This window comes from Rhinoderma darwinii, chromosome 3, assembly GCF_050947455.1.
Source record: "Rhinoderma darwinii isolate aRhiDar2 chromosome 3, aRhiDar2.hap1, whole genome shotgun sequence".
NCBI classification, from domain to species: domain Eukaryota; kingdom Metazoa; phylum Chordata; class Amphibia; order Anura; family Rhinodermatidae; genus Rhinoderma; species Rhinoderma darwinii.
The window spans coordinates 222447176-222474524 of NC_134689.1; the positions used below are offsets into that span (position 1 = coordinate 222447176).

The 27349-nt window shown below is 39.9% G+C and overlaps 1 protein-coding gene across 24 annotated transcripts in view; it reads right to left on the reverse strand.

Moving 5' to 3' along the window:
• Positions 1-27349, reverse strand: part of CELF2 (CUGBP Elav-like family member 2) — a 433449-nt gene that overhangs the window by 237815 nt on the left and 168285 nt on the right. For all 24 annotated transcript variants that reach the window (XM_075857459.1, XM_075857452.1, XM_075857444.1 and 21 more), the window contains exon 2: positions 15765-15961. In XM_075857459.1, coding sequence (XP_075713574.1) covers positions 15765-15961 — 197 coding nt within the window. The remainder of the gene's footprint in view (positions 1-15764; positions 15962-27349) is intronic.

Here is a 27349-nt window from a genome sequence, read left to right on the forward strand (position 1 = left end):
GTCCATCCTGATGACTACATTCCTCGACTGCCTATTGAACACTTCCCTAAACATGTAGGTGGGTTACTCATTGTATATTTAAATGAAACATCTTTCTCAACAGGTGATTTGATTTCATATAATGACACTATTTTGGCCAGGGATTTCTTAGTCCAGGCATCCCTGAAAAATACATTTTACATATATTTAAGTGTGTGGTTTTTGTTATCAATAAAGTTGATTTGATATTACCTTGAAATAGAAGTTGAGTGTCCGTTTTTGGATACCGGCTTTTTTTCTTCTTTTTTTTCATAACAATGGGCCTTATTACAACATCTGGCCTTGTTTGAGTTTTTATTCTTTGAATATTTGTCTTTCTTTTTATAAGGCAGCATATCTATAAAAGTCATGTGTACCGCCATACACTTAATAGGTCTAATTACAATAGACAGGTTGTATTCTGAATGACCACACTTTTGTTACGTGACTGGTAATTTCAGCTTGAAGACCATAACAAAGCCTGACAACTTGATAGAAATATCTGACAAATTACTATTAGATGTGGTCATATTTGTTAAAATGCAATCAATCAATTCAAGCTGCACGGCCTCAAACTAAAGCTAGCATAGTAGTTGGAGATAAAAATAAAAAGTCCATTAAAATATATGACTAATACTCTAAGAAACAGTAAAAGTCTCCGGGGAAGGCTGTCTGATTACTAATGGCAGCGTTCCAGCTTTTTTGTCGTCTAGAATTTGAGCCACTAGGAAAGAGAACGTTCTGCATTACAATATCTAAAATAGACTTCATCTGCTTTACTTTCCAATAATGCTATGATAATACAGCTGTCAAAAACAAAAGATCTATATACCATCTGTCATCCAGACCCTATAACCAACATATAATACCACTGTATAATCCCTTATCATGTTGGATATGTTTAAAGGGTTTAAGAAACCTTTTGGTGGATATGTATAAAATCAAAGAAAATTGAAGCAGTAGCCCGTAGGTGCCCATTTCCCCCAATCTCTAATCTGCATTAGAAAAATGAAAGGTGTAAATTCATTGTTTGCAATGGGCACCTGCTCAAATTTTCTTGGCTCTAGTGTCTGTCCATTTTCCCATATATATGTTAAATCTAATTCTTATGTAAGGCTTTTTCACATTCCCTGCTCTCACAGACTCACATTTTCCTGGCTCAGATAACATTATTAATAAATCACCCCTCTGTACTTGCAAACGACTGGTCCACAGTACAAAACGGGCTGTTCTGCCCATTGATTCACTCTCCGTATTTACCTGAGTTTGTTTTGCATAGAGATAGAAAGTAACAGTGTAAAGGTATACTAATCCCATAGTCCGTACAACACTCAGTCTATCTATGCTTCATCAGGTGTTAGGAAATGGTCCGGACATCCTACTTAAAAAAAAAAATGTTTATTTTTATGTCTAGATCACATTGTTGAACATGAAATTTTGCCGCAGGACATGACCAAACCAAATATGGATTTTTTGGGATTCATTCAGAGGTACAATAAGGCCGCACCCTCCTCTATGGGTGTCCTATTTCAACTTCGTATAGAACGAAGCAGTAATAAAGCCGTATGCATGAGGCCTAAATCCCAGCAGGATAAACCCTTGTAGGAAAAAAGTCTTTTAAAAGATCACTCATATTAGTCCTGAAATATTTTATAGCCTCAAACTGCAAGCAAAGCACGATATTTGTTTTGTAAAAAAAAAAAAAATTGTTATTGCTGAAATAAGTGTAAAATAGTTTTGTCTATATTTCTCTCTAGAGTTCAAACAATATAGTTATGTAGATACAGAACATAATCTGACATTAACCCAGATATCAAATGCTACTAAAAATGAATTGCTGCAGCTCAAAATAAAAATTGGACTGCAGTTCTGAATAAATGCTATCAAACTGAATCTTCTGGAGAGGTGAAATGTATTAAAACAAGTGACATGGAATTAAATGAATCAAACATATTACACAAAATGCAGTTCGGTAAGCACAATTTTTCTGCAGCTTGGGAGCCAAGACCATTTTCTCAGAGATGGATTTCACTTACTTTCAAATAAATTACTTTAGCCATTGTTGTGATTTGAGACGCCAAATGGAAATTTAATACCCAAAATATGCCAAACCATTTTCTTTATATGAAATATACAAGACATCAATTGGAATACAAAGAGATTCTCCAGTGGGAAATCAGAAGGCAAGAAAAGGTTAAATCAGCTATTTAACCATTTCATGCTAGCAACTTACAAATAGATATGAATTATTGGGTTGCCAATAGAAAAAGCAAATGTTTTCACACATTTATTCACCCAATTAAATTTTTACCAATTGATAATCTTACCACATGAATACATTGTGAAAATTGATTTGTTTTTGCCTCATTTTTGGCAAATCAAAGTGCATATTTGGCAAAATGATTTGGTAAAATAATATTATTTAAACATACAGCCATATGCAACTTTTTTATTTGTGACTTGTGGTATTAATTTAAATTTTACGAGGTTATGTCAGATGTACAAAGTAGCCATTTTTCCGTACCACTACAATTGATAGAACTTCCATGAGCGGCTGTAAACTAAGGGCTATAATACAGTGTATCATCTAAAGTATATTATTTATATATTTAAATCTATGGCTTATTAAACTTAATTTTACTTGCATTCTATGTTTATAAGTGCCATGGATTTTTTTCACACAGCAACTAAGAACTGAACATAGTTTGACCTTATAGCATCAAGGATAGTGGAGACTGGCTATATGTTTGTGACCTTAGTGGTAGCCAAAACAGTTCTGTTTTGCTACATATGTATAGTATAGTTCTGCATTTTGTAAATTTCTAACATGGAAGGACTCTGTAATAATGGTAATAGTAGAATATTACAGAATGTAAAATTACTCATTTGTGTAGACCCTATGACCTTCTTCATTTATGCTATTACTCCGTGAGTGTGGAAAGCAGTTTTGTTTCTGCAAAATAAGAAATTACTATGAAACAGAAACAAAGCAGAAAAAATATTTTCTGTGATCCTAAGGAACTATATTAATGTTGTTTTTGTTTTATAATTCAGAATTTAAAAAAAAAAAAAGTTAAGTGACTAGCTCCTTTGAAGTGCAGCACGTCTCCAACAACATTCTGATGCATTCTGATAAAAGTATTTAAAAGGTGCCATAATAGAGGTAAATAACTAGGTGTATTGACACATATCAAATTTCTAATCCCAAATTGAAAAATGAAGGTTAAAATGTAGCACCCACTTAATGCAAACTACACCATCTGCCACTAAACCCTCAGCCAATAAAAAGTGCTAAGAAAACACCCACACAGGACCTCTCTTAGGATTTTTTGCCCAAAGGAGTAGACTCAATGAAAGCAGGGCACATAGTTATTAAAGGGAACTTGTCACCAGCATTTCACCTATTGATCTTTACTTATCCCTTATTGGCCGCTGCTATCAAAAGTTCATTGCCGTTATCGCCTCTCCTAAACGTCTCCTCCGACTGTAAATAACGGTCTGCAAACATTTTGCGCCTTTTATCGTAATAATCCGGTGTCCCATTTTACGCACACACCAGAAGAGGACATCAATGCACAAGCGCAGGATTTTGTGTGCTGGGGAAGGTGAGGAGTTGCCAATCAAAAGTAAGGAGGCGGGGTAAACTCGGAAAGACTTGAGGAATGAAGATTTGACTCTTTTATGCTCATTAGCATACGGTGTGGGAACACTAAAAAGCTGAATACTAAAGCTACAGAGCCGACAAAGAAGAAAATTATAGGTTAAATAGAAATGATTTTTCACCCACTACCACCAGGTATTGCTGGTTTAATAGTTGAAATGCTGGTGACAGGTTCCCTTTAACTATAGCTATATATTTTGTCTCTGTGACTGGCACTCTTTGGGGGCATTTAGTAGATGCAGATACATTTAGCACAGTTCTATGTGCTCTAAGAGTTGACCCAATTAAAAGGTGTCTGTTTTAGTCAGTTTTTGCCATGGGAGGTATACGTCAGAAGGAGTCCCGGTATATACCTCTGATCTGAGGTAGCGACATATGAACTCCCCGGGCACATTACTACTTGAAGCGCTGAGCTCAGGGAAGCCCCTGATGTCACTGTACATATATGGACAGTGAAGTCAGGGGTTTTCAACTACGGAGACCAGGGTCGGAGCATCGCAAGCGCTCTGGCCTGGGACACCTGTGTTGAGAAAGCCTTTTCCGTCATTGTCCATATATGGAAAGTGAAGTTACGAGTTTTGAGATTCCAGGATCCCCGACTAGAGTGTCGGCTACAGGAACTCTGTAGTTGAAAGCCCCTGACATCACTGTCCATATATGGAGAGTGACGTCAGTGGCTTCTCCAGTCCCAGAGTCCCCGGTCAGAGCGCTACCGAGTCTGTAGTTGAAAGCCCCTGCTATCCCTGTCCATATATATGGAAAGTGATGTTAGGAGATTACCCAGGGCCAGAATCCCCGGGTCTAGCGCTACCTGATGTTTTTCCTGGCGACTCCACCCCTGGGGAAGCTCCTGGAGGAATACGTTTAGTGTACACCTCTGACGTGTGCCATATAGTGGCATCAATCACAGAGAGGCTTCCATGTTAAAAAAATACCGCACAGATGGAATAGCGTAATCTACTACGTTATTTCATCTTCCAAAAAACAGGTATACTAACATATACGAGCCCAACAGAGACCAAAAGTACACTCTTTTGGACTCCGTCATGCTAATGGAGCCCTATGGACACGTATAGCGTGTACGTCGGGAGTTCTTAATTACACGTTAAACAAAGGGTAAAAACTAGATATAAAAGGATTTTTAAATAAAAATATGAGAAAGTATATAAAAAAACTGACTGTATTATATTGCATATGTGCAAATAGATAGAAAGGAATACAGTGGGTATATTGGATGGGGTAAGTATTCTAAAAGAATTTTAGCTATAGTATATCTGCCTAAAAAAAAATTGGCATTTCCTTGGGGTCTCTGATAGTTCATTTTATTTCAGGTGTTCAGGCACAGTTGTATAAGTACAATTAGTCATAGTGCAGGCAATGAGTGAGTTAAGGTATTATTAATATATAGCAGAGGTAATTGATGCGAGTAAAATGTTAAAGTGTTTTATATTACAGTACTTCTCTTTGGTAAAATCATAGTAATTGAAAAATTGTGTTCTAGACTTGAAAATGCATTATAAATACTTGATGGACGGTGAAAAGTGAAAAAAATAATTTCTGGATACCTAACAATATAGAACTTCAGGTGCTGGTAGCAAGGTATACATTGGATATAAAAGTAGTAGAAAGAAAAGAACATCTAAATCTAATCTAACAAATGACAACTATTTGGCATGTTTAATAATTTCCATTTTTCATGTTGTACAGTGATAACAAACCCTGTAGTTCAGAATTTTATTAACAATGGATTTCACGGTTCAGTTTTTATAGCTTGCAAAAGTATACAAGGAGAGTAAAGTGTATTTACCGTAATAACACAAGTCAAAGCATGGAAACAGGGAGGAAACCTCCAGCTCACCGGTTTGCGTCTCCAGCAGTGTCGCTCGGATCCCCGCGACGGCCCGCGGTGTGAAATAGCAAGGTAGAGGAAAAAATGATCCAGCGCTGATAGTGATTAAAAGGGAAAAGCAAGTCCCATGTTTATTGGAGAAATCCTTAAAATCGAAAGGGACACGCAGTCCCAAGGCAGGAGTAGTCAGGGTGTATAACCGAGCCTACGCGTTTCGAACGCAGTCTGACTACTCCTGCCTTGGGATTGCGTCTCCCTTTCGATTTTAAGGATTTCTCCAATAAACATGGGACTTGGTTTTCCCTTTTAATCACTATCAGCGCTGGATCATTTTTTCCTCTACCTTACAAGTCAAAGCAACTAGCTACAAAATGTGCAAAAAGTAACTTCTCCATATTTTCAATTAGCCACGAGTGTCCCGTTTACTTAAATGGAGTCCAAAAATAGAAAAACATAGTTGCTTTCTTCCAAAAACAGAGCCGCACTTGTCATGGGTTGCGTTTGGTATTGTGGCTTAGTTTCATTTAAATGAATGGGGCTGAAGCGCAATACCACACACAACCTGTAAACAGTAGTGCTCCTGTTTTTGGAAGAAAGCAGCCATGTTCATCTTATCCTTCTTCTGTGCCTCAAAGTGCTAAGGTTTGTGAATACCTATCAGCCACTTTCACTCCTAAGTGGTCCATTCCATATTTTGCCAGACTAATCTCCTGTTCAGATCAATGAGAGAAATTTTAAACTAAATAAGGATTGGACCCCCAGAGGAGGAAACATTGAGCACATAATGGCCCTGTGGTAGCTGCAGGAAAGGATCTCCAGAAGTCAACTGGCCTCTTTAATAGGGGCTAGACTCCTCTGCTGATGCTTTTTGTACTTGTAACTGCGGAGGTGGCCTAGGCCTGCAGGACATGCTTACTGTAAAGAGACTACATTGCACCTATAAGAAAATCATATATAAACATCTATGCTGATTTAGGATATATGAAAACGTGGCAGATTTGTTGCAGATATTTCTGTGACTGAATATCTGTTCAATACATGTGAATAGGGTTGTTTGGGGTAGTAACATAAATATCTGCCATGTGTAAACATATGCTTTGGTTATTTATGTGTTTACATTTTTTATATGATGTATTTTTGTACATGCACTTTTTGGTGCATTTTGGCTAAGGCCTATTAAAATCAATGGAGCATAACGCCATAAAAAGCTCCACGCCCAGCGCATCCTGCATTTTAAAAACAACCGCCAATAACAGCAAACATTTGGCTTCAGAAAAATGCCAGAAAGAGTCGTAGTTTACTGCCATACCCCCTTGCACATTTTATCAGTCATAATTCTGCATTGAGCGGAAGGCCTGGATAATCTGAGACAGACTAGTTAGTAAGGATGTTGTAATGACAGGGTAGGGAGACAGACAGGTGAGCCCTAATCTACCCGCCACTCAGTCCCTGCCTACTTGTAACGACCAGTCCTAAGCGACGGGGTACAACTGGGTAGCTAACGTCTTAGCATTGGGTAGTTTCTTGAGGGGCACAAAGTGGCACATTTTACTGAGGCGGTCTACTACAACCCACACCACCGACTTGCCTTGAGATGGAGGCAAATCGGTGATAAAATCCATGGAGATATGGGTCCAAGGTCTCTGGGGAATGGGCAAAGAACATAGTAAGCCCGCTGGTCGGGACCTGGGAGTTTTGGACCTAGCACAAACCTCACAAGCGGCGACGTAGGCCTTAACGTCTTTAAGCAACCCAGGCCACCAGTAGTTTCTGGCAATGAGGTGCTTAGTACCCAGGATGCCTGGATGGCCAGATAGTGCAGAGTCATGATTTTTCCTAAGTACCCTTAGCCGGAGTTGCAGGGGAACAAACAGCTTGTTCTCAGGAAGGTTCCCGGGAGCTGAACCTTGATCAGCCGCAATTTCGGAGACTAAATCAGAATCAATAGAGGAAATGATTATACCTGGAGGCAAAATGCAAGCAGAATCTTCCTCCGCAGGAGGGCTGGCCATGAAGCTACGCGACAGTGCGTCAGCCTTAATATTTTTAAACCCAGCCCTATAGGTGACCAAAAAGTTGAATCTGGTAAAAAATAACGCCCATCGAGCTTGTCTCGGGTTTAGCCTCCTGGCAGATTCTAAGAAAACCAGATTCTTGTGGTCGGTAAGGACCGTTACCTGGTGCCTAGCCCCCTCCAGGAAGTGGCGCCACTCTTCAAATGCCCATTTAATGGCTAAGAGTTTGCGGTTGCCAATATCATAGTTACTCTCAGTGGGCGAAAACTTCCTGGAGAAGTAGGCACAGGGACGGAGATGGATGAGGGACCTGGTACCCTGGGACAAGACAGCACCCATTCCCACCTCGGAGGCATCAACCTCCACGATGAATGGCTCCATTTGGTTGGGCTGAAGCAGCACTGGGCCGAGATAAAGCACTTCTTAAGGACCTCAAAAGCTTGGACAGCCTCAGGAGGCCAGTGGAGGAGATCAGCACCTTTGTGAGTGAGATCCGTAAGAGGCTTAGCGATGACCGAGAATTTAGCAATAAATCTCCTGTAATAATTAGCGAATCCCAGGAAGCACTGTAACGCCTTCAGGGAGGCAGGTTGGACCCATTCCGCCACAGCCTGGACCTTGGCGGGGTCCATGCGGAATTCATGAGGAGTGAGGATTTGACCCAAAAATGGTATCTCTTGGACCCCAAACACACATTTTTCGGTCTTAGCAAACAGTTTGTTTTCCCGAAGGACCTGGAGCACCTTCCTGACATGCTCAATGTGGGAGGACCAGTCCTTGGAAAACACAAGTATGTCATCAAGGTACACTACAAGAAATACCCCCAGGTAGTCTCTTAAAATCTCATTTATGAAATTCTGGAAGACCGCGGGAGCATTACACAACCCAAAGTGCATAACGAGGTATTCGAAATGACCTTCCGGCGTGTTGAACGCAGTCTTCCACTCATCCCCCTCTTTGATGCGGATAAGGTTATAAGCCCCCCGGAAATCAAACTTAGAGAACCATTGGGCCCCCTGAACCTGATTGAATAGATCAGGAATCAAAGGAAGGGGGTACTGGTTCCTTATAGTGACCTTATTCAAGTTCCGGTAGTCGATGCACGGCCTAAGACCACCATCCTTCTTCCCTACGAAGAAGAAGCCAGCACCTACCGGAGAAGTAGAGGGGCGAATGTAACCCTTGGCCAGGCATTCCTGGATATACTCTCTCATGGCTTCACATTCGGGACAAGAGAGATTGAATATCCTACCCTTAGGGAGCTTAGCTCCTGGTACCAAATCGATTGCGCAATCGTATTCTCTATGAGGAGGTAACATTTCGGAGGCCTCTTTAGAGAAAACATCAGCGAAGTCCTGAACAAACTCAGGTAGAGTGTTCACCTCCTCAGGGGGAGAAATAGAATTAACAGAAAAACATGACATCAAGCATTCATTACCCCATTTGGTAAGGTGCCCAGTATTCCAGTCAAACGTGGGATTATGCAACTGCAACCAGGGAAGGCCTAAAACCAAATCGGATGATAATCCCTGCATCACCAGTACAGAGCACTGCTCCAAATGCATGGAGTCAACAAGGAGTTCAAAAACAGGGGTATGCTGTGTAAAATAACCATTAGCAAGAGGAGTGGAGTCGATACCCACTACCGGGACAGGTTTAGGCAAATCAATCAATGGCATAGCTAGAGACATAGCAAATTCCACAGACATGATATTAGCAGAAGACCCTGAATCCACGAAGGCACTGCCGGTAGCAGACCTACCACCAAAAGAGACCTGAAAGGGAAGCAAGATTTTATTAGGTTTCATCTTTACGGGAAATACCTGTGCGCCCAAGTGACCTCCCCGATGATCACTTAGGCGCGGAAGAGTTCCGGCTGCTTATTCTTACGCCTAGGACAGTTGTTCACTTGATGCTTGTCATCCCCACAGCAGAAGCAGAGACCATTCTGCCTGCGGAACTCTCTACGTTGTTGGGGGGACATGGAGGCCCCGAGTTGCATAGGTACATCCGAGTCTTGTGTGGAAGACCGAAGCAACGGAACCTCGGGAGGCATCATGGGGGATTCAGAGGAGAAGGCACAAAAACGTTCAAGTCGTCGTTCCCTGAGACTTCGGTCAAGTCGTACCGCTAAAGCCATAACCTGATCTAGGGAGTCAGCAGAGGGATAGCTAACTAGCAGGTCTTTCAGGGCATTCGACAGACCCAATCTAAACTGGCACCTCAAGGCAGGGTCATTCCACCGAGAAGCTACACATCACTTCCTAAAGTCAGAACAATACTCCTCTACAGGTCTCTTACCCTGACGTAAGGTCACCAGCTGACTCTCGGCAAAGGCAGTCTTGTCAGTCTCAGCATAAATGAGCCCGAGAGCAGAAAAGAAAAGATCAACGGAGGAAAGTTCAAGGGCGTCAGGAGCCAAGGAGAAGGCCAATTCTTGGGGCCCGTCCTGGAGCCGGGACATAATTATACCCACCGCTGGCTCTCAGAACCTGAGGAGTGGAGCTTTAAGCGAAAATAGAGCCTACAACTCTCCCGAAAGGAGAAAAAAGTCTTCCGGTCCCCTGAGAACCGGTCAGGCAACTTGAGGTGGGGTTCAAGAGGTGAGGTGGGGGGCACTACCAGGGAAGCATCACGCAGGTTGTCCCTCTGAGCCAGGGCCTGGACCTGTAGGGAGAGGCCCTGCATCTGCTGAGCCAGGGTCTCAAGGGGGTCCATAGATGTGTCAGGGACCAGGGTAGACTAGGTATATGGGCCTGTGATTATGTAATGACAGGGTAGGGAGACAGACAGATGAGCCCTAATCTACCCGCCACTCAGTCCCTGCCTACTTGCAACGACCTGTCCTAAGCGACGGGGTACAACTGGGCGACGGTCCCTACGCTCAGTAAGTGCAAGACAGACAAACAGACAAGGGTACACAGAAGCTAGGGAAACGGGGCAGCTGCCCACGGAGACACCGTGAGCAACAAGAGTAGTGAACGAGCCGAGTCAAACCAGGAGAGAACGAGGTACAAAAACGCTGAGCAGGAGAGTGGTCAGAAAGCCAAGGTCAATAACAAGCAGAGGATGAGTAGTACAAGCAGCAGCAGCAAGCCAGGAAACAAGCATAGAAGAATCACAGGCAAAGGAGGAAGAGGAAAGGCAGGTATAAATAGACAGTGGGCGGGAGCTAGCTCCGTCTGGCCAGGCTGTGATAGGCTCTCCCACTCCTAAGCCTGCCATCCTGAGTGGTGGAAGATGGAGTCAGTCTCACAGACATTGGAGCAGGTGCAGACTGATAGCTCACGGGCGTCGACACAGAAGCTGTGTCTGGCAAATCTTTTCAAGATGCACTGCCTGACATCACTGAAGAGACTGGTTGTTAGACTGTGGATTCCTAGCAACCAGACGATCAGACATGAGCCAGCTCTTCTGCCCTCTGATACATAATCTGAGATAGGCTAGTTAGTAAGGATGTACTGCCGGACATCACTGAAGAGACTGGTTGTTAGACAGTGTATCCCTAGCAACCAGACGATCAGACATGAGCCAGCTCTTCTACCCACTGATAGATTAGTAGAGTGGTGATAGTACAAGGAGGGAAAATCAGCCTGGCAGCATTTATGCCACGACATTCCTCAGCTCAGTGAATAGATTGTTCTTTAGAAGGCCGGGCAAGCACAGTAAATGTAGTTTGTAGGTGTACAGCTGTGTTGCCATGCTTCATTAGGTTTTTCAGTTGATATTTTTGTACCTGTGCTACAACCACTTGTTTTTGTGCACTTTGAAGCACTAACATTTGTGTGACCACCATTGTTTTCAGGTTCTTTATGCTACAAGAAGAAAAATGCTAAATAATTCTACATCAGATCAAGGAACAGGCTCAGCCACATTTTCTCCAGCCCAATGCTTTTTCTCTACAAGAATATAGTATCAGTGGTGTTATTTGTATCAATCAGTATTTTTCTACAATTCCTGTGTTTTTTACATTTGTGCTGATTTGCTTGCTGCCAGGATTGAACGATGAATTTTAATGCTGACTTCTAATGAGGCAAATCTGGCAATTGAACAAGTGAATAGGGTCAAGCCATCTTCCATTTTATCTCAGACACATGAAATTATAGGGCACATTCATTTCTCCCCTTCCTGCTCCTTAGGTTAAAATGGAAATGAGAAATAACAAGGTTAAGCCTGATCTAAGAACGATAACAGACCTTGTAAGTCTCATGAAAGTGAAATGGAAGATGTCAATATCTAAAGCATGCAGCTCTCCTAATCTCCCGGATAAACTAACAGGATGAAGGAGGGCCGTCATCCATGAGAAAGAGCATGCAGGTACTGCAGTCAGGAGACAAGATATCTTTCCATGTAAGCCCTCCTAGAGCTAAATTCGATTCCACTGGGTACCAAATAACTATAAGATCTCTACCTTTATTCTAACCACTTTCAGGCTACTACTATCATTCAGGCCAGTTTGACAATGAATGTGTTAAAGCTCTAGTTCATCACGCTGTACATGCCTTGTTTCTGATTATTTTTTCCTAACACCAGATTAACACATGACTTGTTACAGTGTTACACAACAGATTGGAAAACTCAATGATCTGAGATCATGTATAAAGGCAAAATTTAGAATGGAATTTGCTGATACCAGTTGCTATAGATATTTGTATACAGCAGGCATCAATGTGCTGGTTGACAAACTGGTTGTATATTGTGACTCAAATCATCATGATTTCAGTGATTTATGTCTATGCATAGGACTGCATTAACTTTAGTGTATTAACAGGATGCATGATCGAGGCTACGTGATAAAATCCCAAAGACCTAAATGACATACTGATCCCAGCAACATCTATACAATATTAAATCCACCCATTGAACTTAAAGAGGCTCTGTCACCACATTATAAGTGGCCTATATCCTACATAATGTGCTCGGCGCTGTAATGTAGGTAACATCAGTGATTTTATTTAGAAAAACGATCATTTTTGACGGAGTTATGAACGATTTTAACTTTATGCTAATTACTTTCTTAATGGACAACTGGGCTTTTTTTGCTTTTTGACCAAGTGGGCGTTGTACAGAGGAGTGTATGAGGCTGACCAATCAGTGACCAATCAGCGTCATGCACTTCTCCCCATTCATTTACACTGCACATAGTAATCTTACTAGATCACTATGTGCAGCCACATACGCACACATTAACATTACTCAAGTGTCTTGACAGTGAATAGAGACCACTGCCAGCCAGGATGTGATGTCTATTCAGAATCCTGACACTTCTGTAGCGTCTGTGTGATATTTACAGCAAGGCAAGTGTAATCTAGTTTTAAATGACAGTTTACAGCGTAATCTCGCGAGATTACGCTTGCCTTGCTGTAAATCTCACACAAACGTTACCGAAGTGTCAGGATTCTGAATAGACATCACATCCTGGCTGGTAGTGATGTCTATTCATTGTCAAGACACTTCAGTAACGTTAATGTGTGTGTATGTGGCTGCACATAGTGATCTAGTAAGATTACTATGTGCAGTGTAAATGAATGGGGAGAAGTGTATGACGCTGATTGGCCACTGATTGGTCAGCGTCATACACTTTTCTCCACAACGCCCACTTGGTCAAAAAGTAAAACACGCCCAGTTGTCCATTAAGAAAGTAATTAGCATAAAGCTAAAATAGGTCATAACTCCGTCAAAAATGATTGTTTTTCTAAAAAAAAAAACACACTGCTGTGATCTACATTACAGCGCCGATCACATCATGTACAATATAAGCCACTTATAATGTGGTGACAGAGCCTCTTTAAATATACACTTTCTATAATGTATATAACAAGTATATACAATCATATCTAACTGGAGCGGAGATATAACAAATCTATGTAAAGTATACAGAGATTAAAACAATACAATTTGCAATATTCTAAAAGAGCATGCAATGTTCAATATCTTCTTTTAAAAACATCTTATTTTTTATTTAACTTTAAAGAAGTTGTCCCACGATTAAATATCACATTTCTCTATTAGATCACACAAAAACATATTTTTCAATGGAATCAAAATGCTCCTATGTCTAGATATTGCTGCTGCGTATTTGTTATGGTGTCCCCTGCTGTTCTTTTGATTCCCTCTCAGAACATCCACCCCATGTGCCAGAGCTGGTGGACACACATGCCCAGTAGCTCAGTATTACTGCCCATAACCTCTTAGGGTATGTTCACACAGAGTTTTTTGCAGTCAGAAAATTCTGCCTCAAAATCCGTTTGGAATTTTGAGGCAGATTCTGATCTGCCTGCACGCTGTTTGCCGCATTTTTCGTGGCATTTTTCCCCTGCGTCCATTGAGCGCTGATGGGCAAAAACGCAGCGAAATACGCTTTCTCTGCCTCCCATTGATGCCAATGGGAGGTCAGAGACGTAAACGCCCGAAGATAGGGCATGTCGCTTCTTTTTCCTGCAAGACAGTTTTTCCGCCATTTTCGACCGTTTTTTGGAGCGTTTTCCTACGCGTTTTACACGTCAAAAAACGTGTCAAAAAACTTTGTGTGAACTGACCCTTATACGCAAGCAGCAGAGTGATTCCTGCTATTGTATAGGCCAGCCAATAAGTCACACTAGAATAGGTTTCTTCTCACCATCACTGAAAACATTAGGTGAACGTTCTGCAGAAGGAATCAAAAGAACACAAGGGGGCGCCATAACAAATATGTAAGGGCATGATCTAGACAGAGGAGCATTTAAAAAAAAAAAAAAAAAGTAGTCCAATTGAGAAACAGTTTTGCATGATCAAACAGAAAAACATCATATTTAATCAAGGAAAAACACTTTAAACAATACATTTTAATTGACTTTTCTCTTTGTAAACACAAATTCCTTTAATAGATCAATGAGTTAGTACAGCAAAAAGGTGAGGGGGTGGCGCCACTCCTCCGAGACTATTATGAGGTGGTGAAGTGAAGATCACCGGCTGCCACCCACTGCAGTCCCTTGGTGCTAAATCCTTAGGACCTGGGACAAGGTGAGAGTCAGAAGGTGAAGAGAAAAAATGCAGTGTAATTACGGGTATCGGCGCCAGGCTCTGTTCCCAATCCTCTTCAGCCTGGCGCCGATACCCGTAATTACACTGCATTTTTTCTCTTCACCTTCTGACTTTAACAGATCAAGGCCTCTTTCACACGGACGTAATATGGCCACAGTGCGGCCTTGATAATTGGATCTCCTGCAGTTTAACTAAGTCGAACTTAGCGCACTATAAAATCCTATGGTGGTCTAAGTCCAGTTCAATAGAATCATGGGAGGTCCGAGGTATTGAGCTTGCAATATGGGCATACTGTATGTGGCCATGTGAAAGTGGGTTCATCACCCAGAAACACATTTGAAAAATGGGAGGCAGGCACAAGCTAATTGTACATAACATGATTTCCTTTTTTGTGCTTTTTTGGTAACTAATTGAAGCATTATTTATCTAACTGCAGCCATATTTTCTAAACATAGTATTCTGTCGGCAGTGGCATTCCAAGCGTTTGGGTTGTGCGGGTGTGGCATGCACGGGAGATGCGCCCATATCATCTTAATAGATATTCCAAATGGAATACCCAATGCCCAATGTCAGACCTCTAAAAATCATGAGTAAACCACAGGACAAGATTAGTAAATCCTTGATGTCTCCTCAACATACAAAACTAGAATATTCAGGATACATTTCTGTGACAGATCCTCTCTAGTGCACAATAAAGCTTTATATTACAAACTTTGTGTTTTAAAATGGAAAGCATAAAAGTTCTTTCTCTGAAATACCATTCCATTTTAAAATGTCACATGAAAAGCATTAAACGACATTACTTGGGATTAAAGAGCAACAACATGAGAATTTCAAGAGTTTGAAGTTAGCATGAGTACATTTTCTTGCTAAAATACACTACACTGTTTCTATACATTTACTTTACACGACCTTTGGCTTATTTTTTTTTACTCTATGCTCATCCAAAACAAAACCTCAATGTTCCAAAACATGAATACTGTCAGCAATGTTCAAAAGTTAAGGGTAAAAAAAAAAAACAGGAAAAAAATAGATACTAACCCGATAGGAAATACAAGAAGATGTAGTTCAACCGACGCGTAACAACCACAACAAGCATCCCGCTTTGTCACATTTCCATCAAACTCTATATTCTTGAATTAAACTGCAACAGAAGGTCCATCACATTTATGTAAAGATTAACATCATACATCATTACCTTTGCTTTGGGGTGGATTCTGACTTCTGTCTCGTAGGACGTTGATTTGATAGACGGCTCCATAAGGCTCAAAAAGGTCTTTAAGTTCTTTTTCTGACCATGAACGTGGGATCTGACCAACAAACATCTTAATGGCATCTGGGTCTGGCTGGTCTGAGTGATCCAAAGCTCCATTCATCTTGTTGGTTGTTCCGTTACTGTGGAGAAGAAGTATAAAAGCATTATTAGACTTGACAGTATAAATCAATAGTCTGGCCAAAACAGGTGCTGTCTGGAGAAAGGTCTTCATAAATAAATGAAGGTTACATCTTGTAGGTTCTGACTTACATCGGACTATAATCAGCAATGGAGTTGTCAGTAATATCACAGATGGTGGCCAAGTCTAGATTTCAATACCTAGACATCTGGTAGCCAAGAATGCAGAAAGATAGTTCATCATGACCTTACATTGTAATATTCTGCTGCTTTAGCTTCTAGAAATAAAATGCATATGCCTTATTTTGCTTCGGTGGCAGGATAAAAGAAAAGTCGGTCTTGGTAATAAAGTCATATGAAAAAAATACGAAGCACTTGGCAATCTGTCAGATGACTAATGCAAGATGCCAGTGATGAATCTGTAGATTGTGTGAAGCCTCCATGTGTGCATTGAATTAGTCTAACTTTCCCCAGAATGCTGGAAATGGCTTTATACTGCAGATCTGATCCCACTCTCTCTCTCTGTTCAAGGAATGAGTGAGCTTGAGAAATTTAGCCCACTGTTTGTTGTACAAAGGCTTCGATTCACAAGCCGAAGTGTGGAAAGCAGAAAACTTTCTGAATCCTGTTTGAAATGTGATGTGTGAGAACCTTTTTGCTGTCTCAAACTATTTTTAAAGCCGTGTGCTGAGATGAAAAATGTTTCATGTGAGCGAGGAACATCAGTTGCAACCAAGGCACTTTGTTTTATCTCAGCTGGGCATATATATACTTTATATGTGTGAGTGAGAGAATAAAAGAGAAAGAGTGAAACAGATGGGGACACACAGAGGAAGACCACGTTCACTGTCAGGAATGAATTCTGGTATTGTTTGCTTAATATTATGCCCAGAATGCCAGTTAACATTTCAAATACGCCCCCATTCTGCCATACTTTCTGCCATGCTTTCTTTAAGACATTATATAGAAATGAGTGTGGGAAGATGCAAATGAAGTAAAAATTTTGTTTTTCCGTGTAGGCTGCATTTTATAATTCTATTCATTAAATTCATTAATAGGAGAGCGGTCCTGTCCCTATACTATGCTTCCCTTACGTTGGACAGCAAAGTCTGGTGACAGATCCACTTTAATCATTATGATATGCCGAGAAGAATTTCAGGACAAATGGACGAGATTTCTATACATCTAAACCAATCGTTATACATCTACCCACTGATGATCATTACTAGAGATCAATATAATAATCATTGTGCGCGTCAGACTATATGATTTGGCCTTGTAAAGGACCTGAATGTTAAACTAGAGATAGACATGAGATAATTGTTGGATTACAAATGTTGTTCAAAATTGCCAACCATTAATTGGTCACAGCCTTTTACTCAAAAGACGAATTGACAACAGGTATGGATCTGTCACGTTACATTTTTCGGCTAGTCGGTTGTTATTATCTGTATCTTTTTTTTTATCAATGATTGAATGTTATAAGATAGAACTAACAGAGGTGCTACATTTTTGCTTTTGACAATATTTGTCTGGGCGTGGTATATATTTGCAAAGCCTTAAGCCAAAAGAACTGCGAGGCGGCCAATTGGGTGTTCATATGGCGCCGGTGATATTAGCATGTAGTAACATGTCTAACTTTCCATATTCTTAGCATACCATTGATATTTACTGTAGTTTCATATTCTAATAAATAATCTGAAAGTTCCAGAAATATCTCAGAATTTTCAACTCAGTTCTCTTCAATAAGATTACTGTGTAGCTGAAATTCCCCAGTGGAGAAGTTACGAATAGGAAGCACCTAGCTTTTAAAATAAACAGTACTGGGATACTGGGAATATTGGCATAGTAAAGGAGCCTATTATCTTATACGACATTGTATAAATTGTTACATACATAATAAAATAAGAAAAAAACCTCATGGGATATTTACTAGTAGGAAGTTACACCTGCTTTATAAAACATATTATATGGAATACTTTAAGTGCTCTTAGGAATGAACTATAGCTATTGACAGTCCAGGAATTTCTAACTAACCACATTACAGCCCAATCTAAATACTGTCTATAGTTTGAGTCACAGCTGCTGTACATGAATTCCTATATATTACATATAATCTTTTTTATTATAATCAAAGTCTCGTTGGACGCCATCCAAATCAATGATTTTACCATATCTTTCTGTATTGGCTGAGTTAGCTTTGTCACCCTTACAAACGATTGACTATAGTCACTACCTTGTTATACAGTAAATTAGAGTAGTTCTCTATTCTACTTTTTATATGGCAACTGCCTTTCTCATTCTTTTTAGTTGATTAAACTGACTTATATTATGCATTGTCCGCAGCAATACATCTTGTGTATTTTATGTCCATCTCCGTCTGTAGCCTGCAATACAGTTCTCAAATACAATGAGTGATGTATTCTGCAGGTCTTAACCTCATTTATCATTGTTCTTTAGGAAAAGTAATCATAGCACTACGATGTCCTCCTAGCTACAGCAACCGACAGCTAATACCAACAAGACAATAAAATGAAGGATATTGGGAGGACATTCACTCCTTGTGAAAAAAAATTATTATGTTTAGTGTAGAACATTATTCCGATTGACAAAGTATGACATATTAAAAATGGGCTACACTCCTAAGGCTATTTACTAAGTAGAAGCAGGCTACACGCTATCCCACCACCTGGAATGACCCCCCCCCCCTGTGGCTATGTTATGATTAGTAAATGGAACGGAGTATTTGGTTGAGATCATTGAAAGAAGTAGCATTTTTTTTAACTATGTTTATTTATTATTTATATTACCCTCTGGTTTTCTATGCCTAGAACACATTTTTATCACCACATCATTATATGTTCTATGAGCAAGGTGGACTCTTCCAAGAGACTACTATGAAAATGACACATTGCAGTATCCATAAAATTGTGTAATCTACAATGTGGACAAAAACCGAGAATTCAGCATTCCACCAGATTCTGGCCCTTCTCATGCCCCTCAAAGTCTAATTTAATTTAGGGGAAGGCGTTCATCTGCTCGGTCTAAGTGAATTATTCCCAAGGACCATGTTCTCGAGCCACCCTGGAATCTGCATTGGAAATTCTCACCCTGTGCACAATCCAGCAGAGGATACTCACTCAGGAGCTATCCAGAATGAGGTATATCTTATTTAGACTTTCAGATGGCTCATGAGAACCACCCTCATTTGTCATCTTCCAGTTGTGGCCTAGCTTAAGAGACCCATAGACCTCCAAATGACGAGCTAAAGGTGAGATTTAGAGGATGGAAGTGGGGCAAAAGCTATGATTTACGAAATGCCGTTTTGATGAAAAAGAAGTAGAGAACGTTAAATTTAGCCATTTGACATATCTGATTACATTTTTAACTCACTCATAAGATAGACAAGTATAATTATAATATGGAAAATTATTTTAATTCCACTTCATGTTACCCAAATATTAATTTAAAACAACTTATAAATAATAGGAAAGAAGAATTCTGTACAAAAAATAAATGCAGTAGAACTTTAAACACACAAGAAGTTTCACATACTGTATAGTACAGAACAGAAAATAAAAATCAATAGGACAAGTAGCCTCTGTTTTCATAAGATCTGCTCTTTATTAGACAAGATCTAGGCAATTTAGACAATCTCTAGACTCCAGCTTTGTTTATCACAAAGATTTCCATTGGGGTTAAGGTTATTGAGACCATCGATCGGCTGCAAGAGAGAAAGTCCTACAAGCTTCCTATTTAGATGAATACTGGTTATTAGACACATAGAGAAAGGAGAAAGCAAATAATAATCTCCGCATTCAGCTTACTTTGTCATTTTACAGTGCAGAACCAGCTATTGTGGGATGAAAAGCTAAGAATATGGATCTTTATGCTGCAATCTCGAGCCACAACATTTGAAAGACTCTTGCAGAGGGAGCGTCCCGGCTTTATAAATGTCTTAATTCTAGTGTGTGTTCAGGCTCATAAATGTGCTACATACACAGAGCACACCTTAAATTGCCAGTAACATATTATATCTAATTATTATATTAGCCGTTACAATGCAACATTTTACAGAGAGTGAATTCCACTTATATTTATGGCTGTCTTCATTGCAGTCCTTAGATTATAGAAACTGTTATTCTATGATGAAGAAGTAAGATCCAAACTCCATGCATATAATGAGCAGAATCAAACCAATATATCCATTAGTGCACAGCCACAATGTCACCCATCATGCCCTCTCTTCTTATTGTGTAATCATGTCTACTGTAAGTGTAAGGCTGTGGCAACATTGGCCTCAATGGGTCTATTTCTACAGGATCCAGATTGGATATGATGGATCTGCTTTCATCTATTTTGCAACAGGTCCTAAAGGATTCTGATAGATCCCATTGTTTTTAAAAAAAAAATCTAATTACTGAGGAGAATGGCATACATGATGATGTAAATTTGCTCTTCTGGGGTAATGGAAACATGAGGTCATTGTGAACAATGCCTAATCCTATAATGCTTAATCCTATGTTGAACATTTTGGTAATGGGAGACAGGGCTGCTTCAACCATAGGTCAAACGGTGAATTTACACCAATTTCTACAATACCCACATTCTTAGGATGGCCATCGGTTCCCTGCACCACCATACTCGAAGGGACACGGCACTGGGAATACAATGGTAAAGCAGGGAGCCATCAGCTTTCTCCCTGCTCTACCATTAACCCTGTGATGCCTGCCAAAAGTCGTTTGGCACAGACAGGCGCGATGCAGTGACATCATCGCGCCTATCTGTGCTGAGCCACGCACAGCACAGCCTGGAGAAGTTGTGAAGCGAGATCTCCTCCATTCGTTGTGGGAACGGGGCTAGGTGAGTTTTTATTTTTAGAAGGCACTATGTCGGCATTACCTACTGTGTGTGTGGGACGCACTATGGGGCATTATATTATGTGATAGGCAGTATAAACTGTGTGGGGGTGGGGCAATTATGCAGCATTATAATGTGGAGGGCAATATGGGGGCCTTAAACTGTATTAGGGCACCATAGAGAAATTATACTGTGAGAGGGGCACTTTGGGGGGCATCATATTTTATGGAAGCACTATGGGGCATTATACTATGTGATAGGCAGTATAAACTGTGTGTGGGGGGGAATTATGTGGCATTATAATGTGGAGGGCAATATGGGGCACTTAAACTGTATTAGGGCACTGTGGAGAAATGATACTGTTGGTGGGACACTTTGGGGGCATGATATTTTATGGAAGCACTATGGGGCCATGATGCTTTATGGAGGCACTATGGGGGCATGATAGTGTGGGGCCACTAAGGGGCATTATACTCGGTGTGGGGGCACTATGGGGGCATTATAATGTGTGTGGGCACTATGGGGGCATGATAGTGTGGGGCCACTAAGGGGCATTATACTCGGTGTGGGGGCACTATGGGGGCATTATAATGTGTGTGGGCACTATGGTGGCATTATACTGTGTGGAGGCACTATGGGGGCATTTTTCTTTGTGGGCAGGCACTATGGGGGCATTATACTGTGTAGAGGTGCTATGGGGGCATGATACTGTGTGGGGAGGCAGTATGGTGGCATTATTCTGTGGGGGGCAGTATGGGGGCATTATACTTGGTGAGGGGGCACTATGGAAGCATTATACTGTGTGGGGAGCAATATAAGGGCATTATTTTACCGCTTACTGGAAAGGGGGGCAGTCATGACATCTTTGCACTGGGCCCACAAATGTGTTAAAACTACTCTGAGGGGAGACATTTGTTTTGCCCAAGCGTGGTATCTTGAAATGATTTAGTAAATATACATGACAATATAACTGCACAGTATCACAGGTATTAAGCCATAAAATAGAACATGTGTCTTGAGGTTAATTTTCCACTGTAAACAGCATATTAATGTTATTTTCTAAACTACAAATAGAGAGGATATACTAGTACAGTGAATATCTGAAAGAGTAACTTTTTATTGAACTGATTCGACTGTATCTGTCCTCTAATTTTTTGCCTTTTTATTTATTTAGTACCATTTTTATTATACATTTTATAAACATAACTGAACATAAATGGAAAGAAAAAAACAGAAACTTGAGGGATCATTTGAAACACGGGCCCAGATCTCAGTACCAAATAATGCTGGACAAGTGAAATCATTTCATCCCACTACATGGCAGACATAAAAAAAAATAATATACGGAAGTAGCTGGGAAAAATGTAGCTGTTAACAGTATTAACTACAGCTTGCATTGGCTTTCTCATTGGTATTTCCCCATACAAAATCTTCAAAATCCATAATAATTATTTTTTTTTAAAGTATAAACACATGTTATCATAAATTTTAGTTTGTGGGGAGCCTGGTTCAAATTCTACTCTCAGCGTCTTGTAAATATAGGCAAGTCACTTCATCACCTTGTGCCTAAGGCAGCAAAACACAGATTGTAAACTTTGCAGGGTGGATTGATACACTCTATTCCCATTGCCAAACACAGTATGCCACTAACTATATTGTAATTGGGAAACACATTCAGTCTCATAGGGGATAATGTGGAATCTCCTATGTTATTAGTTAATGTTGTCATTACTGTATTAAATGCATACATTAGTCCACAATAATAAAATAATCACGTGGTCATATTGTTAAATCTTCTTAGGAGCAAATATTGATTATAAGTACTGTATATTTATTGTCTATTTGAAAAGTAAAACAATGCAAAAATGGTAAGAAATAGTGTTTATGTTTATAAATTTAAAAAAAAATAGGTGGCATATGTAGAGGGGGGATTAGGGTGCTATTACCAATCCAGAATATAAGGGCCTCACATCACTAGTATAGCCACATCACTTTTGCTTGCTCATGTTTGTTAAGTGCCTAGAAGAGAAAGTTACAGTAGATTTGAGCGGCTGTTTAATGTTATGATTGGATGCTTATCTGTAACTACCACCTAGTGGAGGGGGAAAGAGAAGCGGGAATCTAGAAATATACTTGTATTACTACTATATTATTGCTTCTGCTGGTTTTGGTGCTCTGGTATGGAGTCATTGTGTCTGGCTCTGTTATGAGGCACTGTTCCTGGCACTATTATCGGTAAAAGGGTCAAGTGGAGAGAAGTATTACTGCACCCGGATATACCAATCTTTTTTTTTTTTTTAATTGGGAAGTATGTTAACGCAAGTAGTGTACGAGAGTGCAATGAGTACAACAGTGCGGTTACTTAACGCCTTCTGACTTGGCTTCACTATACCCCACCCTTCCCCAAGAAAATCGTGTTAGGATTCACTGAACTGCTGCCAACCGTTTCCATGTATTTTTAGAGATGCTTTTAATATGATATGTGATATACTATTTGAATACATATCTGCAGTTCAACAATTGGGAACTATATCCAATAACAAAATCTTCCTCTATTCACACTTCTAGAATATGCTTTTACATAAAATGTCTCCATTTCCCTACACATATACACACAAATAACAGCACTGTGCACTTTCACTATATCTATCGCACAATATGATGCTGAGCTGCTTGAGAGTGAGATATGTAATCTTTTTTTCTATGGCAATTAAGTGTATACTATTAAATAAATGAAGCACAGTGCACGCTCATTTATTTAGCCAGAAAATAAAGCTGTGCATTGTACGGATGCTCATAATGATGGAATCCCTTGGCAATTAATCTCAAAGCAGAGATTATTATTTATGGGAGAAAAGGTGAAGCACTGTTTATGGCTGAATGGCCCTGTGTGAGTGGCAGGCTGGAGTCAATGTCCAATTTAGCTTACTGGACCTGCAAGTGACCCGGCACTTCATCTTAATCAGTGACAGGGCATCATCTTTTTATTGAAGAGGAGCCTGGGGCACAGATTAAGGTGTAGAAACACGAGTTTAAAGGAAGACCCACATTGTTGCATTCTTTATTATTAAAAAAAAACAAACACCATATTTTACTCTCATGACTCTAACATCCATATAGATTCTTTAAGATATATAAAATATATTAAAATGTTACATTCAAAAAATGACTCGGCAGAACTATGGAAAATCCCAGATAACAAATGGTAATATAATGGAACATTGTGTTAAATGATATACTCGGTTTGTTTATAAACGCAAACACGGTGGGGGGAAATTAGGGGAATATAGCCCCCTTCAAAAAGGTAAGAACCTGTCACACAGTCATTGCTTGCTCACACATGTCAAGAGCCTGGAAGAAGATGCTACTGTAATTATGAGCGGTTGTTGAATGGTATATTGGACGCTCATCTGTAGCTTCCATCTCGTAGAGGGGAAAATGATGCAGGAATCTAGGAGAGACTTGTGTATTACTAAGTAAAGGCCTGTAGTTAAAATATCATCAGTGGTAAATGGCCAGTGACTGAAAATCAAAGCAAAACTGGCTCGGTGCCCATAGCAACCAATCACAGCACAGCTTTCATTTTCAAGAACCAAATTTGAAATGTGCTCACATAGTGTGACATAAGATGGCGAAATCGAAGCAAGAAAAATATTTTTGCGTGTTGGAATTTGCAAGAACGGGATCTGTGATGACAGTACAGCGAAACTTTCAGAATAAATTTGGTGAATGTGCTCCGCATAGAAACTGCATTTTGCGTTGGGTGAAGCAGTTCGAAACCACTGGGTGTTTACTTCATGGGAAAAGTCCAGGCCGCCCAAAGACTTCAGAAGACACAGCGAACAGGATTTGAGCCGTATAAGAGCGTAGTTCTAAAAAGTCAACCAGGCTGACTAGTGTGGAACTACAAGTGCCACAAACCATGGTATGCTGTATGTTACGAAAATGTCTGCGTTGTGGGCCATACAGATTATATTTTCTTCAGGTGCTGAAACCAGACAACAATCCGAAACGCTGTGACTTTTGCATTGACTTGCAGGGCTGATTGGAAGAGGATGAATTCGCTGACAGGCTGGTGTTCAGAGATGAGGCTACCTTTCACCTCAGTGGGATGGTCAATCGCCACAACGCTCAAAAAAACCATGTGCCCTTATTGAGCACACGAGGGACTCATCCAAAGTAAATGTACTCTGTTCAATGAGCAGGTGCAAAGTCTACGGTCCCTTCTTTTTTTACCGAGGATACTGTCACAGCCAATCCTAGCTGGACATGTTAAAGGAATGGCCTATGCCACAGATAGACTATGTTTTCCAGATCTTCCTCTATCAGCAGGATGGTTTACCGCCACATTTCCATTTAGATGTTCGCCGATACCTGAATGAAACTCTACCGAAATGTTCGATTGCCGCCCCGAAAACAACAATTCACCAATGTTGCGCTGGTCTCCATGATCATCAGATCTTACCTGCAACTTCTTCTGTGGGGCTACATCAAGGACTCAGACTATCTGCCCCCCCAGCCACAGGATCTGAATGACCCGAGACATCGCATCACTGAAACAGTGGCGTCCATATCCGAGGATATGCTGGCACGTGTCTGTACAGAACTGAACTACCGCCTAGACATCTGCCATGTCACCAATTGAAATCACTATTAAACATTTGTAGTGTATAGATAAAACTTGGATAGATAGTGTGTCTTGTTAACAAATTTGTGTTGTGTTCTCTCAGTAATGAATACCAATTCTATAATTTTGCACCATCCGTTTTTAATCACCCTGTATATATGTATATATATATCTATATATATATATCTATATATCTATATATATATATATATATATATATATATATATGTATCTATATATATATATATATATATATATATATATATGTATCTATATATATATATATATATATATATATATATATATATATATGCATATACACACATATATATATATATATATATATATATATATCAATTTAATTACAGTGATAAAAGGGAAACTGTCCATTCCACCTAAAAACATGTTTATGTTTAAACTGTCTCTCTTGTTTTGATGCAGTTACGCTTGCGGTTTTAAAAAATGAGAAGTAGAACAATTTATACTGAACATGTAACGTCAGATGACATGACAGATGGCAATAATGGGAATCTAAGGGTTTAAAGCATGCATCCAGTAGTAATCACTGGTCGCAAGTTTAAGATGGGCTTAAAAGTGGTGTTTATAGTTGCCATTGCTGTTTTATAAATAAAAATAGAATTATTTAACGCTGTGAAGGGCATTTCAACTTAAAACATCACTGGGATTTCAAAAGATCTTTCAAGGAGCTCAAGATAAGAACGCTACACTGATCATCATTTTGAAGTCTGCATAACAGACAGTTCTTTAATACATGATGTTGATGAGGTTTTTATCCAAACACTTCATTTTTTTAAGTTATGACAAAACATAAAAATGGGCAATGCTCCAAAAAAATCATCTGACTTATCTTTTGTTGATAAGAGCATGCGTGTGGTAAGGATTTTTAAGCCAAAATAGTATTTTAATTATAAAGTAAGAGAAATACAGCAACAGTTTTTTGGAAACAGTTTAACCACCATTATATACAATACATTGTCAAAAGTGGGGACAGACCATCAAATTAGTGGGTTCAGCCATTTCAGTCACACTCACTGCTAACAGGTGTAGAACGTGGTGGTATTGAGGTTGAATGGAGCGACATTCGAGCATGCACTAAATAGAATTTCCCAAGTGCCATAGACTTTGAATGGAGTCGCAGGGCACATGCTCGACCACCACACCATTCAAGTCCTCCTGGCTGGCGGTTATGGGGAACAGGGAGACACTAACCCCCCCCCCCCACGGTTCTCTTGATCGATGGGGTCCCAGCAGTCATACACCCACCAATCTAGCAGTTATCACTTATCCAGTGGATAAGTAATACTTAGTTATAACAGGAATACCCCTGTAAGTGTTAAGTGTCTTCTCAAAGGAGTGGAGGCTCATATAGCTCCTTAAGGGTTTAGCAAATCCATACTAACACCATAGTTTTGACTGAGATGTCCATACAAATGCACAAGTGGATGTGATTTTTGAATATTTAGACTTTTGGCCATGTCGGGTAGATAATGCTTGCCTCCCCATGATCCTTTTTCTCACAACTTGATCCATTTATAATCACTGCTGCTTCTACATAATCCTCACTTACATTCTCTTCTAAGCCACAGCTCCCTACCTTGTACTTGAGAATATAAAGACTAATGCGACACTTAATGAGCCATCCTAGACATATCTGATGTATTTGAAGTAGAATGTCGAGATATAGACAATCGTTTTATTAATTTCCTTAGTATATAAATACCTACTTTGCTGTCTACCTGTACAGATATAGGGACATAAAAATAATGTTGATAAAGTTGCGACTGGTTATAAAATTATATAACATTCACTACATATAATAATTCTCTTGAGTGGAATCAGTATAGGCATAAATTGTATTTCCTACTGCTGGACCACCTTCAAA